This window comes from Anastrepha obliqua, chromosome 1 (genome assembly GCF_027943255.1).
Source record: "Anastrepha obliqua isolate idAnaObli1 chromosome 1, idAnaObli1_1.0, whole genome shotgun sequence".
NCBI classification, from domain to species: Eukaryota; Metazoa; Arthropoda; class Insecta; order Diptera; family Tephritidae; genus Anastrepha; species Anastrepha obliqua.
In genome coordinates, this window is record NC_072892.1 from 89,202,244 (window position 1) to 89,222,012 (window position 19,769).

At 34.0% G+C, this 19,769-nt stretch overlaps 1 protein-coding gene across 1 annotated transcript in view; it reads right to left on the reverse strand.

Annotated features, from left to right (window-relative positions):
• The window catches only part of LOC129235883 (uncharacterized), a 272,445-nt gene that overhangs the window by 30,358 nt on the left and 222,318 nt on the right, over positions 1 to 19,769 (reverse strand). The window contains exon 14 of the mRNA XM_054869947.1: positions 9,878 to 10,012. Within this exon, the coding sequence (XP_054725922.1) occupies positions 9,878 to 10,012 (135 nt within the window). The remainder of the gene's footprint in view (positions 1 to 9,877; positions 10,013 to 19,769) is intronic.

Sequence of the window (19,769 nt, forward strand, 5' to 3'; positions counted from 1 at the left end):
ACATTATGCATAAAGACTTGCATTTACACGCTTACAAGGTGCAATTGAATCAAGAACTAAAGCCTCTTGACCATTTCAAGTGTCGTCAACGGTCAGAATGGTGGCAGGAAACGGCAGCAGTGAATAACCAATTTTCGAAGAAAATCATCTTCAGTGATGAGGCACATTTTCACCTCAGTGGATTCGTCAATAAGCAGAATTGCCACATTTGGGCGAATGATAATCCAATAGTGATTGCCGAAAAACCAATGCACCCACAAAGGGTGACTGTTTCGTATGGTTTATGGGCCAGCGGCATCATTGGGTCGTATTTTTTCCAAACTGAGGCCGGTCAGACAGTTACTGTGAATATTGTTCGCTATCGTGAGATGTTAAAGAACTTTTTATGGCACGAATTGGAAGATATGGATGTGGACGATATGTGGTTTCAACAGGACGGTGCCACTTGTCACACAGATAACGAAACAATGGCTCTTTTGCGCGAAAAATATGATGGCCGAATAATCTCACGTCGCGGCGATGTCAATTGGCCCCCAAGATCATGTGATTTGACACCGTTGGGCTTCTTTCTTTAGGGTTATTTGAAAGAAAAGGTGTACGTCGATAAGCCAGCAACAATTCAAGAGCTAAAGGATGAGATAATTCGGTCATCGAAAATTTTGAACATCGAATGGAGGTGTGCTGTCGAGGCCGTGATTTTGGCCGATATTTTGTTCCAGACGTAATTGAGCCATACCAATATTATATAATATAGAGAGAGAATATTATATAATAATACTAAAAAAAATGAAAATAATTTCCTAAAAAATTTTATTTTATTCAAAATCAACACCGGCCCTTGGAACTTAAGTTTTATAAGAAAAAGATAGTGCCCCAATTGATTGATTCATTTTTGATTCGTTGCAGTTTGAAAACTAGTTTTAAGGTTTTGTTAACAACTTTTAACTTTTAGATGCACCTGTTTTGTAAATTTATACAAGTTATGTTAAAAAATCCTTGAAAAGGGGCTAGCTTTAAATGGAAAAAAACCCTGTGAAAATCAGAGTAATATGTGCATAGTTATTAGGGTACATAGCACATGGGCTGAAAAGTCCCGGGCCGAACAAAGAGAAAATTTTTTGCTAACAAGTAGCTTTATACATCAATGCAATTTTCATCAAGAACAACGCACGCATTTCAGCGCCGCTTGAACGGTACTTTCTCCCATCTCTTATCCATTGTTTTGGAAGTATCATAACAGAAGTAACGGCACTCTTAGCACAATAATTCACAAACTAATGAATAGAATATCATGTCGTAGTACCTATCTTTTTAAGGTTAGTTCTAACTGAACAATAGGTGAATGCAATAGAACCAGTGCCATTTATGTGTTAAGCGCAGGGCTTTTCAGCCCATGTGTTGCATATGTACATAATTAGGTTTTTGATTTTATTTTATTTTACAAGATGGAGAAAGTTTTCTTAAATATTTTGAGTTGTTAAAGCATCAAGCACTAAGCTTTCTCATTTTGTTACATCTAATAAAATAATAATCTATGCAAAATCTTAGCACCCTAGAACATATAGAAGGCAGTGCTCAACAACGTTTAGTTTTCATAAATTTCTATAAAAAACTCATACTTTCGGGTAATTACCGCCTTTTTTTGTTTCAGGTTTGAACTATACTTTTTGAAAGGCTAAGAAGAGCCTTTTTGACATGAATGTGGTAGGGGCTTTAGACAGGAATAAAGTTTCCGATCGTGAAGCTGTAAGGCTTATCATTCCTATTGCCGCCGCACTTGGCCATGATCCTGCGGCATTGCCGCTTTCAAGAAGTTCTATAAAAAGAAAACGAGAAGCAGCAAGGCAGAATTTTTCAACAGAGATGAAATCAAACTTAGACATCAAAGAACCAGTTGTTGTTCATTGGGACAGCAAAATCTTGCCCGACATTTTAGGTTCACAAAAAGTAGATAGACTACCAGTGCTAGTTTCCTATGCTGGTGGAAATGAGAAACTACTGGGGGTGCCAAAATTGGCTAGTTCAACAGGTTCGAAAACTGGAGATGCAGTACTTAAAACTCTTAAAACATGGAATCTTGATGATAAAATCATTGGTATGGGATTTGACACAACAGCCGTCAACACTGGTGTCAAGAGTGGTGCATGCACTTTCATTGAAAATACGCTGAACAAAGAACTTCTATGGTTGCCGTGTCGCCATCACATAATGTAAATCATTTTGAGCAAAGTACTTACATTATGTTTGGGACCTTCAAGCTCTCCTGAAATTCCCATATTTAAAAGGTTAAAGGAATCATGGAATGCAGTTGATCGATCAGATTACACACCATTAAATTTTTCCCCTGGAGAAGCTGAGTTAAAAAACAGTGCCATCGAATCCCTGATACATCATCTTAGTAAGAAAGACCAGCCTCGAGATGACTACCTCGAACTTATTGAACTGACACTGTTGGTGTTGGGACAAACAATAGAAAAAATTCACTGGAGAGCACCTGGGCCTATACACCACGCTCGGTGGATGGCTAAGCTTATTTATGCATATAAATTGTACCTTTTCCAAGGTCAGGGAGTTTACCATCTCACAAACAAGGAGAAAGAAAACTTGGACAGATTTGTCCGTTTCGGAGCACTTTTGTACGTGAAAAACTGGGTTGAGGCTCCAATCAGCGCCAATGCAGCTTTCAACGACCTAATGTTTTGGAAAGAGGCTAGGAAATACAGCGCGATTGATGGAGAGATAGCTAAAACCATCAAAAAAGCGTTCCAGCAACATTTGTGGTATCTATCCGACGAACTGGTCGGATTATCACTTTTTTCCACGAAAGTGAGCCTTGAAAACAAAGTGAGCATCGTGAATAAGATGTCTGTCCCTGCACCGCCCAGGATGATTAGAGGAAATGCCAATTTATTAAGTGATGAATGTGAATTGGCAGATTTCGCTAATAGTAGAACAATGATGTTGTTTACTAAGCTAAACATTAAGCAAAGCTTTTTGAACAAGCACCCAAGTGAATGGGAACAGACGCCAGAATTCAAAGAGGCAAAAAATACTGTAAATAAAATCAAAGTGATCAATGACATCGCAGAAGGAGGTGTTAAACTATTTCAAGATTTTAACAAACTCATAACAAATGATGAGGAGGAAAAACAGCTGTTGCTGCAGATTGTAGAGGCTAATCGGAAACAATTTCCGACTGAACCAACGAAGAAGGTCGTTCTAGAAAGCTTACAGAAACCATCCACTTCTAAAGAAAAAATGTAAAAACTTGCATTTTTATTATGGTCTTCACCATAAAATGTACATATTTTTAACATGATTTATAATGTAAAATAACCAAATAAATTTAAGTTTTTGTATTCTAACATGTCTTGTCATTTTTTTCAAAAATTGTAAAAAAAACTCCCAATTTCATTTTTTAAACAGCGTTGAGCACTGCCTTCCAAGTGACTTATGACCTTGAAAATTTAGCTCTTTACTTCTTATATCAAATAGAAAAGAATTGGGGGGTCCCTTGGCTTTTACATCCAACTTGAGTTTTTACCATAGGATCTTGGACCACCCTAATGTATATACATATAAGTATATACATAATTGGCGCGTACACCCTTTCTGGGTATTTGGCAGAGCTCCTACGTCTTTTTGGCGTGCGTTTTGATGTTGTTCCACAAGTGGAGGGACCTACAGTTTTAAGTCGACTACGAAACGGAAGATAGTTTTTATTAGCTTTTTCATGGTAGAAATACACTCGGAACTTTGCCATTGCCATTAGAAAAAATTTTTTCTTCATTTTGGACTTTCACCGAGATTCGAACCTACGTTCTCTTTGAATTCCGAATGGTAGTCACGCACCAACCCATTCGGCTACGTTAGCCCGCGGTATACTAGAAATGATTTCAATTGTAGGGAAGCTCAAGTATCCTTTTCTTAAACTCATCAAAGATGTTTTTTAAGACGTTACGCCGCTTTTATTATCAATTTTTCACAGACGCTCTCTAATGAGAAACCGAACGTGTTTTCCTTATGAAATATATTATAGCAACAGTTTATTCGCAGAAGCTATAAATAGAGCACGGCCAATTTTATACAAAAATGTTGACTCTCGTAATAAGCGGGACATATACTGTATCCTTCCATTATTCTGCCATGCCATACTAACTTTCTTCTATATATTTTATGCAATGTTGTTTATTGTACTTAGTTGTCGGGTGGACAATGTGAACGAATTAAATGTCAGGAAAAGGCAAGACTGCCTGTATACAAAGTTTTCAGCCTGAAAAGAAAATTGTATGCGTTCTAAAGTGGTTCACAGTCGTGAACCATATAATAGAGAACATAAAAAATGCAAAGTGGAAAAAAGTAAGAAAAATCAAATTTAAAACTACGCACAACAGAAAGGAAATGGCAGTAAGTGAGAGCAATGACCTATTGTCATGGGAAATACCTCTTTTCTTTATGCTTTCTTCGGCCTCTTTGGGTGATTTGCTTGTTAACATTTTTCAATGTAAATGAGTAAAAGTGAAAGTATTAAATGAATAAGTAAATAAAAAGTACAAGATTGTATGGAATAAACTGCTTACGATGCAAACATGCTAAAATGGAAATGTATAAATAGTTCTCTTATTGTAATAGCATTGTCAGTGGCAATTATGTGCCTTCTACCGATTTGCATGTTCGAACAGCAAGCGACTTGGGGTATGGTTGTTCACAGATATTTATGACTCCACTGCTTTGTACATACTTAGAGTGGCTTAAAGTCAAATAGGATAGTGAAGTGAAAATTTATTTAAAATACAATTGAAAGAAAATTTAAATGAATGTTTATACATATCGTGCTTTACTGTTTGTTACGTTAAAGGAGAAGGAAAAAAGTTAATAAAATACAAACTTCTGCAAATGACATTTTTTTCCTAAGACTAATTTAATTAATTTCTTTTTAAATTAAACATTTTTATCCGAGTGTAATCTGCAAAAATGTAGAAAAAGTGGACTTAGAAAAAACTAATATTTTAAGGTGTTTTCCTACATAAATCAGGGTAATTCATAAGAAAACTAGATAAAATAAAAAATATATTATTAAGGCTACATATTAACCTGTCCATGGACGGTTATAAAAATGTATGACGATTCTTAGAATATGCATATAATATTTGCTTCATTCTTTACTTCTATTTTTTTTTTTCGAGAAAAATTTATTACGTGCGATCGGTCAATATGACCGGTGGGGAAAATGTTATACAGTTGTTTCAGAAAATTTTTTTTTCTAGTTATCTCAGAGTTGGTTTCAATTGAAAAAAGTGCGATGCCAGTAGTAGGTATATAAAAATGCGTTTCTTTATTTGGGGAAGGATGAAAGAAGGGATTGTTCAATTCCACTTGAGAGATCGTTGTTCTCAAGCTGATTTAACAGGATGTCGAAGGAAAGTAACAACAAATATATTTTTTCTGAGTGTGTAGCTTATTATTGCGAGCCTTTGTTTGGCAATTGTTGGAACAATTCGTACAAACAAAAGATAGTTGCCAAAGTTAGCCAAAAAATGCCCAGATAAAAGGCTAGATTTTCAAGCAAATTGTAAACATCAAATTACAATGCTCTTACAGTGTAAAAATGTAAGCCGAAGAAAGTGCTTGTCTAAGTTCCAATATAACTCAATAGAAATAGAAAAAAGCAACAAACGTATACGATTAGATTTTATAAAAGCACAAAATTTGATGTATGTTAGATTTATTAGACCAAATGGCAAGGAACTACAACGTGAAGTCGAAAAGTTGTAGGTTCAATATTTTTAACGTAGCTGGAATATACAAGGTGAAGTTCCAAATAAACAAGACTGGCGTCATAAAAATGTTTATGATAGCGCCATCTTCTTAATGAGTTACTGTGTTGGAAGTTCCATCCCTAGCTGACTTCCGTGAAAGCTTGGTGATATTCGGTTAAGTGGAAACGAGGTTATATCGTCTGTCAGTGTGTTTGTGTCATCGGTACAAAAATGAGTTTCGAACAAAGAGCTAATATCAAATTTGGTTTTAAAATTGGTAAAACGTTTACCCACACATTTGAATTGATGAATGGAGTTTATGGCGATGATTGTCTATCTCGTGCCAGAGTTCATGAGGAGCTTACATGTTTCACAAATGGTTGCGAGGACATAAATAACAATGAATATACGGGCCGCCAAAAATCAGTAATTACCACTTAGCACCATCGAATTTTTTCGTAAATTTATCAAAAATCAACCGAATCATCATTGAAATTCATGGAATCGGAGTTGAATATCTCCAACACATCGATTTATCGCATTTTCACTTATCATTTGGGCTTACAAAAGGTCTGTGCACGTTTCATGCCACACAAGTTAACTGAGGACCAACATTTGCTCAGAATTCAACATTCGAAAGACCTCATTAAAGGGCGAGAAAATACGAGAACTTGCTTTACAACATTTTTACTGGTGATGAAACGTGGTGTTTCCAAAATCAAGCTGAAACTAACCGTCAAAGTGCCGAATGGAAGGCCCCAGACGAGCTGCAACCCAAAAAATCGCGTTTGGAGAAGTCAAAAATCAAGTCGATTCTCATTTGTTTTTACGGTTCCAAGGAAATCGTCCACAAACAGTTCATGTTAATGGGCCAAACCGTCAATGCTATTTTCTATCTTGGCGTTTTGAAGCGTTTGTTGCATCGCATTCGTCGGATTCGCCCTGAATACCGCGAAGGAGGAAGCTGGCGCTTATTGCATGATAAGGCATCATCTCATCGATCCCCTCTTGTGACTGATTTTTTCGACTAGAAATCGGGTTTTAACCATCAATCACTCACCATATTCGCCTGGAGTTCCACAAGGCAGCGTTCTGGGCCCTATTTTATATGTATTATACACATCTGATATGCCAACGACGGACCAAACAATGACATCAACATTTGCCGATGATACTGCAATACTTTGCACTCACACAGACCCAAAAGTAGCAACGTCTATATTACAAAGGCATATACTTGAAACAGAAGTATGGCTTAAAAACTGGAGAATAAAGGTTAATGAAACCAAGTGCGTGCATATTACTTTTACTCTAAGAAAAGAAACTTGCCCTGCAGTTACAATAAATGGTCAGAATATACCACAGCAAAACGAAATAAAATATCTTGGAATTCACTTAGATAGAAGACTCACATGGCGGAATCATATTAAAAAGAAAGTGTCGAATATCAAGCTTAAAATGAAAAGCCTATATTGGATGCTTAATTCGAAATCAGCATTACCTCTAGAGTACAAAGTGCTACTATATAAAGCCATGCTAAAACCAATATGGACATATGGTATAGAAATGTGGGGAACGGCTACGCCCTCAAATATCGAAAAACTTCAGAGAGTGCAATCTAAAGCCTTGCGGATAATCACGGGAGCGCCATGGTATAAAAAGAACCTCAACATTCACAGAGATATTTGCATACCTCGTGTAGCCGATGAAATAGTACGGTTGAGCAAAAAATACCTACAAAAGCTAGAAGATCATCCCAATAAACTAGCGCGAAATCTACTTTTAGATGAAGGTCACACAAGATTGAAAAAAAGAGACATCTTCAAGTCTGCAGTATCTTAATGATCTCATCTCACGCGAGAGTCCGTCCACAACTTCCTCCAACCACATCTATCACATTCGAAACAAAAACAAAAAAACAACATCATTTTCACAATCGACATGAGAAACAACGGAAGCTCTAAGGGAGACTGGAAACTAGGCCTTTCCGGCTCCCAGCTACGAAGAATCGGAGACTGGAAACCCGTCCTTTTCAGCTCACAACTATGAAGAATTGGAGATTCACAACCGATTTAATCATATATGCAAATATATGTTCATTTGAGCAAATAATTCGTTCCTTAGCACTGGCAAGGAAACATATTACTCTAGTATATAAGATTTGTAAACTTATTGTTAGTTTCTTATAAAAGAAAGATTCAATAAATAAAGAAAAATGGAAAAAAAAAAAATTTGCCTGCTAAGGCTCCCTGTGACTTCAAACTGTTCGAAAAATATCAATTGGCCATGAAAGGAAAACGTTTTGCGTCCGTAGGGGCCATCCAAAAGGCTTGTACCGACATCCTGAAGGACATTCCGGTCAATGACCCGAAACACTCTTTCAAAAAGTTTTTAGATCACGCAGGACCATGGACCGAGGCCAGAGGGGACTATTTTGAATAAATAAACTCGAAAGTTATGAGAGCAAAGCTCTTGTCGTTGCTTTTTTAGCTCAGTCTTGTTTATTTTGGACTTCATCTTGTATATCTGGATTTTGTGTAAAGAAACGGTGGGTGGAAACATTTCGAGGCAGAAATTTTTTTTTCTACCCAGCTACAGAACTCGGCGATGCATATGAAACATCTTAAGAAAAAAGGACTTTACCAACACCGTCCACAAGTTCTGATTTGTTCGTAAGAAAATATGTCAAATAAAATTTTATAATGGTTACAAAAGAGCGAAAAATGAATTAGTTTAATAATTGCTTTTTTATAAAGAATCCTAAAAATTATATTATTTATAAATAAATGTGGATGAAACTTCATAAAACTTTTTATTTTTTAAAAATTAGCAATAAGTCAACCATTATCGGCATTGAATAATAAAATCTTTTATTACCGGTCAGTTTTGCCGCACGCAGTAGAAACAGGTATACTAGAATTGTCGGTAGCTTTAAATGTTAATGTTTCAAAAATCCATGCATTTCTATCGAAATTTCACACTTTTAAATCAGAATTATTAGTAAAATGTCGAGAACACAGTTGTATAGCCCATTAATGACAAAGAGCAATTTTAAGGTGTGTGAGAACTCGCGTTGATTTAAAAAATTTTTTTTGGTGGCAGTTTCGTGCATGTTTTTTGTAACGAAGAAAACACCCAGCATAATTTGTTTTAAATCAACACGATTTTTTGAAAAACTTGAAAAAAAACCACTTGAAGCTTACATTTTATTTTATGAAATTTTAATGGGCTTTAAAACGGCATAATCGAAATTTTTCTGAAAAAGGGAAAGTTGAAAAGTTGAAAAGGGTATACATGGCGTATACTTTATTTCATAAGAGCAAGCAGAATGAAGTTGAGGTACGCATTACTAATTACATTCACATTCTAAATTAATTAATTAGGAAATCTCAAGTATATTTAGGGATACATTTTCCGAAGCACACTGTTGTACTATATTCATTCTGACGAAAATTAAGCAAATATTTTTTTTTAATAGCTTCTCCCATATTCTCTTTCGTTTGATATCTTATTTATTTTTCATTGTTATTATAACGAGTATTGAATTTCAATGGTAGTATTCATACATATTTATGTAAGTTTGTTTTCTTCGGAAGTTTTGGCGCTGTAGTTTTTACGTTTGGCCGCCAGATATTGTTGGCGTCCTTCATTGACGTGAAGTTCTGTTATCAATTTTAAACCTTAGAAAATTTTTATTAGCTAACTGTTATCGGTTTCGGCACTCATGTGCCTGACGACCCTTTTTGATATGGTTGCTAGACAAATGAAATTTTAAGAATTTACTCAAACAGTAATGTTGTAACCTGAACGACCAAAATGTAGCGAAAAACGGCTTCAAATTTTAAATTAACTATGCCTCCATAAGTAAAAGGACATATTTTCTTCCTACGAGCATAATAACAAGAGTTTGTGGTAATTTGTGCAAACATATCTAAAGTTAGTTTCTGTTTTTGGATTATGAGGCTCATGAATCAAGTAAGCGGGATTTATATTTGGTGGTGTTGGGTATATATTTGCATTTACATCACGCAAAGTCACGTCAAAAAAGTCTACTACCTTCTTCAGTGTATTTTCGAGACTTTTTGGTACTTATAAGTAGAGAATTAATGCCTACATACCTGTACGTTTCTCGGCTTCATTTATTGGAATATTTTCTAGTACAATAGGTTCCGAACGTCCTTTTTGATTGGCGCTGTAGACGACAAGATGAAGCGCTGGATTAGGATCGGGATAATAGTCCATGGAAGTTAAATCTGTGAAAGGTGGAAACATATTGAGAAATAATGAAAACGTTCAAAAATTTAAAAATAATACTTCATAGGCTTTAATACTTCATACATATGTCACATAACATAACAATATTAATTACAGTATACGATAAAATGAGACTAAAGAAGACAAGAATGCGGTATAGAAACTAAGAAAGAGGAAGAACTGTATAGTATTGACCCCAACCGCTTTTTCCTTAAATATAAACTTGTTGTCAGTGTGTTGAAGTTTTCCTAATTTCCTCTCAAGTTTACCTAAATATTAAAAAAAACTCATATAAAAATAGATTATCCATTCATAATATATTTAATAGCCTCTAAAGGAATTTAATGGCGCATATTTTTATAAAACATTTAACCCAATATGTCTTACACGTGTGCCATTTTGACATTTATTTGAAATATTTGAAAAGTATTGAGATTATGTGGTCAATGGAGGGTTTAAATGTTCCACAAAAATATTTTCCGCAAATTGCATTTGGGGCTTTACCAAACGAAAACAATGTGCCCTAACGGACAAACTTTCAACATTAATTGGATTGGATTGAAAACATAAATTTGTGTCACTAAAAGAGTTTAGGTACTTTAACTAAAGGAAATCTATGGAAAAAGTAGGCGGCTAATTGAGGGGTTCATTTGCATAATTTATTTGGCTATCAATAATAAGGCATGTTCCACCATATCCATCATCTGGAAATATTAAGGACTTGAGCGATTAGTATCCATGTGGGGACGTATTTCTGTAGTGCTCACTTTCAATTTTGGATCAATTATGTTTTCAGCGTAGGATGATTTTCATGAAGGCCATCCAAAAATGGTTGTTGTGCTAGAAATAATCGATGCTGTGCGTCAGCTGATTGCGCAAGACCATCATGTGACTTATCTCAGGAATAGAGCATCATTGAGCATTAGTGGAACCTGCATACATTCAACATTGCACACAGATTTAGTCGTCAAGCAGATTTGTTCTCGTTGGGTACCACATAATTTGACAATTACTCAAAAAGGCCTCGTGTCGGTTGGTTTAAAGAAATGTTGATGACTTTCAGCCGCGGCTTTTAAGGAACGCATCGTAACTGATGAATTTTGGATCTATACAAATAAGTCAGAACCAAAACAATGATCAATGATTCAATGACAGTTTGGGTGTTCCAAGACGAGCTTAATTCAACAAAAGTTGTTCGTGGAAGAAGCATCTCAAAGAAAATGATCACTTGTTTCTTTGGTAAATATGATAATGCCGCAACTGTACCGCTAGAGAAACTCAAATACTCAGTTTTGAGTTGTACACAACGTTTGCCAGAAATTTTGGGAGAATTAAGGAAAACCAACCACCGAAGACGAATGATGCTTGACCAAGAAATTGCGAGCTCTCACCTATTGACTCTCACAAGAGTGTTTTTGAGCAATCAAAATATCGAGTTAATGGTTCATTCACCTTATAGCCCTGATGCACTGATGTACATATATATACATTTATATATACGTTATGTACGTATATATTTATAAAGATGTATATTTTTAGTAGATTTCTATATGGGATAACTCGCAGAAATCGCAAAGCTTACATATCTTAATGAGCTATCAAATTAGAAACGATTATATTATGCGATAACTTAATTACCTGAATATTTAAAATTTTCACACATTCCGTGTGGTAAAACATAATATTCGCAGGCTGAAGCTTCTATAATTTGAAAAAAAAAAATACACTTAGAACATTTTTGACAATTTTGACACACCAAATCATTAGGAAGCATTTGCCGCAAGAGCCATTTCGGTGGCCAAAACGCACAAACATTGTGTAATACGAGTACTCTTACATATGTACGTATGTATGGATGCATGCATTTGCACATTTACATCTGTGTAAAGTTGCTCGCATAGGTTTCTATATACGCAAAGTTATTTGTAAACTTTGGTTGCTATTAGTAGTTGTTGAAATATAAAAGTAAATAAAATAAAGTTTGCTTGCAAGTGGAGAAGCCACAGACGCACAAGGCAACATTGAATAGGGAACATCAACAGCAAAAACAAACAGAGTACATATACATGAAGTAACTACTGCCGCATCAGTGCTGCCATCGTCGAATAGCAACAACAATTGCAACACTAACCCATCAACCACTTACAATTATTTTCAAAAGCGACTTTGATCTTTTCGCTCTATTTACAATGCCACCAAACAACATTTGGCTTCGAACAGCTAATGCGCTAGTGAGTGAGTGGGTGCAACGAAATGTTTGCACAGCAGTTGGCAGGCGAAGAGTGCAGCTGGCAAAGTGAAGAGATGTGAAGCAAATTAGAGTAAAGTTGATTGTGTTGCACTGACATTGGCAGCTTAGCGCGCTTGTCTAACTAATCGTGACTTTACGCTTCGTTAGATTTTGCAAATAAACCTCAAGCAATGCCTGCCAGAGAGCTTCGCCAGCAATGCTTTGGACAAAGAAGTCGAGTGGGTGGTATGCTCGAGTAGGTGAGATTTTAGCAGAAGAGAAAGGGTGTGACGAAAAGTGTGTGGGCTTCCAGCTACTTTCAATGCCTACAACCAACGATACCAACAAAAAACCAAGCGATAGGTGGCTGCCAAAAATTGTTCTACAATCGATGCAGCTATGGTAACGGATCATAAGTATATATGGCTGCAAGAGTACGTGTGTAACTAACGTGTGCGTATCTTCAGTAATAAAATTTATCCAATGCAGCAAAAAAAAAAAAAACAAAAAAAAAAATAATAAGTCGATCGGCAGCAATAAGTAAAAACCTCAGTAGGCGAAAAGTTTGGCTCATTAACTCACAACGGCGTAGCAAAATCAAAGGCGCCGCAGCCGATTTGCGATTTAGTACTTAGATGGCGTTTTTCGTTTCATTAGTCTTGTGGCAAAAGTTTCGAGATTGTTTGTTTTTGTGTGTTTTTTTGTCGTGCGTAAATGCCAATCAAAGCAATAAATTAAGCAAAAACACACATTCATTTTCAAAATCGACTGAGAGGTGAAAAGAACCGAACGTGGTAGTGGCGAAAACAGAGCCAAACAAAACTAAATATACCCATAGTCCATTTTCACACGTTTTTCAAAATATATTTTACTAGCAAGTGCGCGCGGCTTCTCTTGTATATAAAATAAATACTTAATGTATTTAACACTTATAAAATACTTAGCAACAATAATATTGTGAGAGGAAAAGACAAACAGTTTCTGTTTTTAGCTGATTTTTTTCACGATATTTGAAACTAATAAACAGTTGATTCGTCAACTACAGGGTTGCCTATATTAGAAGAACCCATCTTTTTTCTTTTTTCCGGAACTACCTTAGGCAATAGGTCTTTGGAAAAGGGGGCCGTGGCATCTCCCAAACAAACTTAAATCCCATATCGGGTGCGCAAAATAAATAAATCAACAAAAATTTCAGAACCTTAGAACAATTTTTATCGATCGCTACCAGGCTATGAAAAAATGCATATTTTATCACATTGCAAAGTTGAACTGAAATTGGATAAAACGCACTACTTACAGTGCGAATTGTTATTTGTCGAATTTTCGACCACGATAGTTTCTATTTTTTTATAATTACTGTAATTATGTTGTTAGTCTATAGGGGATTTTCAAGGTCCTGGAGCTTATATAAGATACGTTTGAAATTTTGGTTTTACGTAAAACCAAATCCAAAACCAAAATTTCAATCAGCACAGCCGTTCTCAAGATTTGCGCACAAAATAAGTATAATATTAGTATGGAAGTATGGATTTGCGACTTTGGTAGCCAATTTTATAAATTTTCACGTTATGCTTACATCAAGTCAAATATTTTTATTATTTGTTTTAGTCCAGTCAAAAGAGGATTTAACTTCATAATTTTAGGAGGATGCGAGTTTATGGTTTTATTATGTAAAGCCCATCACTGTGAACTTAAATTTGAGTTTTCGGGGTCGGGGGGTGTGTCCCGCGGCCGCCATCTTGGAAATAAGGGTGCAACCGGTTTTTGCGATTATCTCGTGAGTTTCGAAAGTTATGAAAATTTTGTAAAATACTTTTTTGTAGATAATAACATTATCTACAACTTTCATTCAAAACTTTTTTTTGTAAAATTAATAATAAAAAAGTTATAAACAAAATTACGCGAAAAATTAAGGGATCAATTGTTTTAAAGCGTAATAACTTCTTTTTTATAGATTTTATGGAAAATATACTTTAGAGCTTTTTTATAGAGCATTCTTTTGTGAACATTTTTGTCTATAAGTTTTTTCCGCTATCTTTATTTAGCCGTATGATTTTGAGCTGCTAAGCGGAGCAACCAACACATTAGCGAAGCGCGTACATGATTACACAGGCCGACAAAATTTAACCAACATTCAGACCCAGAAACCAGACTATATATTTCCGAAGGTTTATGATGCGCTGAATCCAAATCTGGCCTCAGAATTGCTCTATCAGCTCTGGTTTTCGAGATATCCTAACCTAAAAGTGCAAAAAACACCATTTTTGCCCATATTTGAGGTTATGTAGCCTTGCAGATGTTTTCTTTCACCAAAATTAAAGGATGGCATCTTTAAATACAAGCCTTCTTTTTTCAAATGGCGTTTTGTTTGCTCAAATATCATTTTTTTTCGCAGAGATATCGCATTTTGAAATTTTCATGTTTCGAAATTTTCCTACACCTGAAAATCGATTGAGATAACATAGACATGATATAGTCGATTACTAATTTTCTTGAATTGAGTCTTATTTTTCTTAAACTTTTGTCTCACACTATAAGTGCGCTGACTCACCACACCCCTACACTATCTGACCTTTGGGTACCGAGTCACACACAGCCCTAACCCCTAGAAACCATCCCTATCATACCGCGAACAGGCTTACCCACAAACTCCAAATTTACATACTATTAATCCATATATATCATGTCTATGTTATCTCAATCGATTTTCAGGTGTAGGAAAATTTCGAAACATGAAAATTTCAAAATGCGATATCTCTGCGAAAAAAAATGATATTTGAGCAAGCAAAACGCCATTTGAAAAAAGAAGGCTTGTATTTAAAGATGCCATCCTTTAATTTTGGTGAAAGAAAACATCTGCAAGGCTACATAACCTCAAATATGGGCAAAAATGGTGTTTTTTGCACTTTTAGGTTAGGATATCTCGAAAACCAGAGCTGATAGAGCAATTCTGAGGCCAGATTTGGATTCAGCGCATCATAAACCTTCGGAAATATATAGTCTGGTTTCTGGGTCTGAATGTTGGTTAAATTTTGTCGGCCTGTGTAATCATGTACGCGCTTCGCTAATGTGTTGGTTGCTCCGCTTAGCAGCTCAAAATCATACGGCTAAATAAAGATAGCGGAAAAGACTTATAGACAAAAATGTTCACAAAAGAATGCTCTATAAAAAAGCTCTAAAGTATATTTTCCATAAAATCTATAAAAAAGAAGTTATTACGCTTTAAAACAATTGATCCCTTAATTTTTCGCGTAATTTTGTTTATAACTTTTTTATTATTAATTTTACAAAAAAAAGTTTTGAATGAAAGTTGTAGATAATGTTATTATCTACAAAAAAGTATTTTACAAAATTTTCATAACTTTCGAAATTCACGAGATAATCGCAAAAACCGGTTGCACCCTTATTTCCAAGATGGCGGCCGCGGGACATACCCCCCGACCCCGAAAACTCAAATTTAAGTTCACAGTGATGGGCTTTACATAATAAAACCATAAACTCGCATCCTCCTAAAATTATGAAGTTGGCTATTTTTTTCGTCTCTTTTGACTGGACTTTTTGGGTTTATTTGTTTACACTATACTTGGTAACATTTCACTACGCCCTACGTAATATAATTTCGGTCTCCTATGATAATGACAAGAAAATAAATTTAAATATTGTAAAATAAGAAAAAAATTATTCATAAATCATTTTGAAGCTATATTATATTATTATATACAAAGTGGTCATTCTGCTATAAATCTTATTTAAACTGATTTCAACAATAGATATGTGACGAAATAGGAAATGAACATTTCCTTTAATATCAAACAAAAGAAATTTAAAAAACTTTTTCGGACACATGCTATATTATTGTTAAGAACTGAATAAAAAAATACATATTCTAATTTAAATATGTCAGTTGAACAAAAAAGTCATACAACACTTGTTCTCATAAAGTGGTCTTTGAGTTCAAGGTTGTTGCACTTAGTACAAACACTAACAAAATACTAAAATTATCACTGGAGCTAAGGATATCATTTTAAATAGAAAAGGAAGTACAAAGTGGTGGTCGAACTTTGGAATGAGTTAAGATGCAGCATTTCTTTAAGTTAATCGATAACTTATTTTGCCTGTGTGAGTTATAAAAATTACTTAGCTTACTTTAAGGGATCCAAGTACTAGGAATATTATAAATTTTACAATTAATTCAATTTCAACAATTCATAATTTCAAGTAATCTAAAGATTCAAGCTTAAATATTTTATAGAAGTCGTAAACCACAGTAAGGTGTTTGTTTTACTATATCTAGCACCATTGCACAATAGCATGCAAGCACCCTATACTAAAAAAGAAAGGAAGTGCTAAACTCAGACCAGATTCCGTCATATGGTATACCCAAGCATGTTTTAGTAAACTTTCCGCGGGGCTGGTTATTAACTTTTAAAATCAGACTAATTCATAGATGCTTTCCATTTCAATTCAACCGGGCTACTCGGGTCATGTTCTTCGATTTCGATGTAACTTAAATATGTTGCTCTCTGGTCAAAATAATGAGACACGTATTTTTTTGTTCGCCCGAAAAAAATTTTTTTCAAGAGTTATCGGCAATTTTGTTTTTTGCCTCAAACTCGATTTTTTTTAATTATATAAGAAAAAAATTTTTTGAAATGCCCATAACTTAGTCAAAAATGAACCGATTTTAATAATTCTGGGTTCAAAATGATCGTAATTACTTACACAAGCGACTTCATGTAGAAACAATTGCAAAAAAGTAGTTGAAAATTTTTTATTTAGTAAAAAAGAAAAAAAATTTAAATTTTTTCAAAATTCAATATTTCAAAAAGGCCATTTTTTTTTTTTTATAACTTTTTCCAAATCAAAAAAACATCTCAAACTTTAATTGAGCTGCATGCCTAGTAGCTAAAATGCGTTGTTTTTGAGTAATGAATTTTTAAGTAAACACCCTGTTTCGCACTTTTTGTTTTTTGCAAAATAAAAAATTTTCAACTACTTTTTTGCAACTATTTCTACATGAAATCGCTCGTGTAAGTAATAACGATCATTTTGAACCCAAAACTATTAAAATCGGTTCATTTTTGACTAAGTTATGAGCAATTAAAAAAAATTTTCTTATATAGATTATTTCCATTTCAATTCAAAAGGGCTATTCGGGACATGTTCTTCGATTTCGATGTAACTTAAATATGTTGCTCTCTGGTCAAAATAATGAGACACGTACTTTTTTGTTCGCCCGAAAAAATTTTTTTTCAAGAGTTATCGGCAATTTTGTTTTTCGGCTCAAAATCGATTTTTTTTAATTATATAAGAAAAAAATTTTTTGAAATGCCCATAACTTAGTCAAAAATGAACCGATTTTAATAATTCTGGGTTCAAAATGATCGTTATTACTTACACGAGCGATTTCATTTAGAAATAGTTGCAAAAAAGTAGTTGAAAATTTTTTATTTTGCAAAAAACAAAAAGTGCGAAACAGGGTGTTTACTCAAAAATTCATTACTCAAAAACAACGCATTTTAGCTACTAGGCATGCAGCTCAATTAAAGTTTGAGATGTTTTTTTGATTTGGAAAAAGTTATAAAAAAAAAAAAAATGCCCTTTTTGAAATATTGAATTTTGAAAAAATTTAAATTTTTTTTCTTTTTTACTAAATAAAAAATTTTCAACTACTTTTTTGCAATTGTTTCTACATGAAGTCGCTTGTGTAAGTAATTACGATCATTTTGAACCCAGAATTATTAAAATCGGTTCATTTTTGACTAAGTTATGGGCATTTCAAAAAATTTTTTTCTTATATAATTAAAAAAAATCGAGTTTGAGGCAAAAAACAAAATTGCCGATAACTCTTGAAAAAAATTTTTTTCGGGCGAACAAAAAAATACGTGTCTCATTATTTTGACCAGAGAGCAACATATTTAAGTTACATCGAAATCGAAGAACATGACCCGAGTAGCCCGGTTGAATTGAAATGGAAAGCATCATAGACAATGAGAGTTATAACTTAAAATAATAGCTTAATATTAAACAGGTGTGGTCATTTATGTCAGACCTAGATGTGGTGGTGTGCAATATATAATATACGAGTATACCTAGTTTGGTGGGATCTATCAAGTCAAGTCAAATTATTGAGATGCACCTATTTACCCAATAATATTATATTACCGTTAAATGGCAGGTAGACTTAGTTATTGATCGATTTCGCCCATTTTCAGTGCGAACCAACCTAAGGTAAAAGTAGTATATGTACCAAGTTTCGTTGAAATATATTTATTATATTAATTCCCTAGAGTTATCGACTACAGTGACGGTGGAAAGACGGAAAGACATGGCTAAATAGACCCCTCTCTTCATTTTCAGCATTTTCGTAGATGTATATACACACGTCTATATAGATCTCGATTCCTTTAAGCTGTTACATATATCTTTATAATAAAATCAACTCAAAAAAAAAAGGTTTAAAAAATTTAAAAAAATATTAGTTTTAAAAAGTCTTTGAATTTACTCAATGCAATAAAATACTAGATAATACTGAAGAAGCCACAAAGAGCTTGTAACTTAATCTCATATTTATATAGTGAAAAGTTATCGGCATTTTTTTGAAGAAATTCTCTTAATTTAATTTCAATAAAAATTTGATATTTTGTTTTCTTTAAATTGGCATTTTAGTGATTCTTTATATGCTAGCCTAAGCAACACTGCAGTTGCGAGAGAGAGTGACTCTTCAAAGGAGAAGGAGAAGAGCAAACTCGGAAAAAATTTAAATAAAGCGAAAAAATGTCACACACAAATAACACTGTGCGACAGTGATTTTATACTTTTATGGAGACCTAGTAGAACTTGTAGGTATAGTAAAACTAAGAAAAATGGTATAGGAGAAATTTCCAATACACCCCCAAAATCTCGTTTTATGGCCATAAAACCGTTTTTCAGTAGGTTGATGTGAAGAATCACTCCTAACTTCTTCAATTTCCATCCGATTTCGAATTTGTTTCTTTAGTTCGAAAGAAGAAAAACAAGCCTTTTTGACAGTGTGTTGACAATTTTTCTGAAATGACAGCTGACGAGACTGTAGACGGAAGTATTTGGAATTTTTTTATTTTTTCTCTATTTTTTCAATTTTGACATAATTTTTGCGATATTATCCGATATTGAGGATTTTTTTTAGTACACTACTGTTATAGTAAATTTAATTTTGCGTCGAATGAGTATATTTGACTGTAATTGAATTAAGATTAATAGAGTTGTGTGAGTTTTAAGATTTGATTTTTTTTTTTACTAATTTGGTATGTAGGTATAACTTACGCTAAATGGGAATAAGGACGTGTTTTGTTACGTTATTATAGATACGTAATATTTATTGGAGTATATATGTACTGTACTGCATACAACAGAACTGGTTAAAACTTACGAAAATATCTCACATTTTTTTTTTTTTCAATAGAAATACGAAAAAGCTCCCAAGTGTACTAAAGTTCACACTGTACATTGATTAACAAAAGAAGTTTGTTATTATAATTTAACCT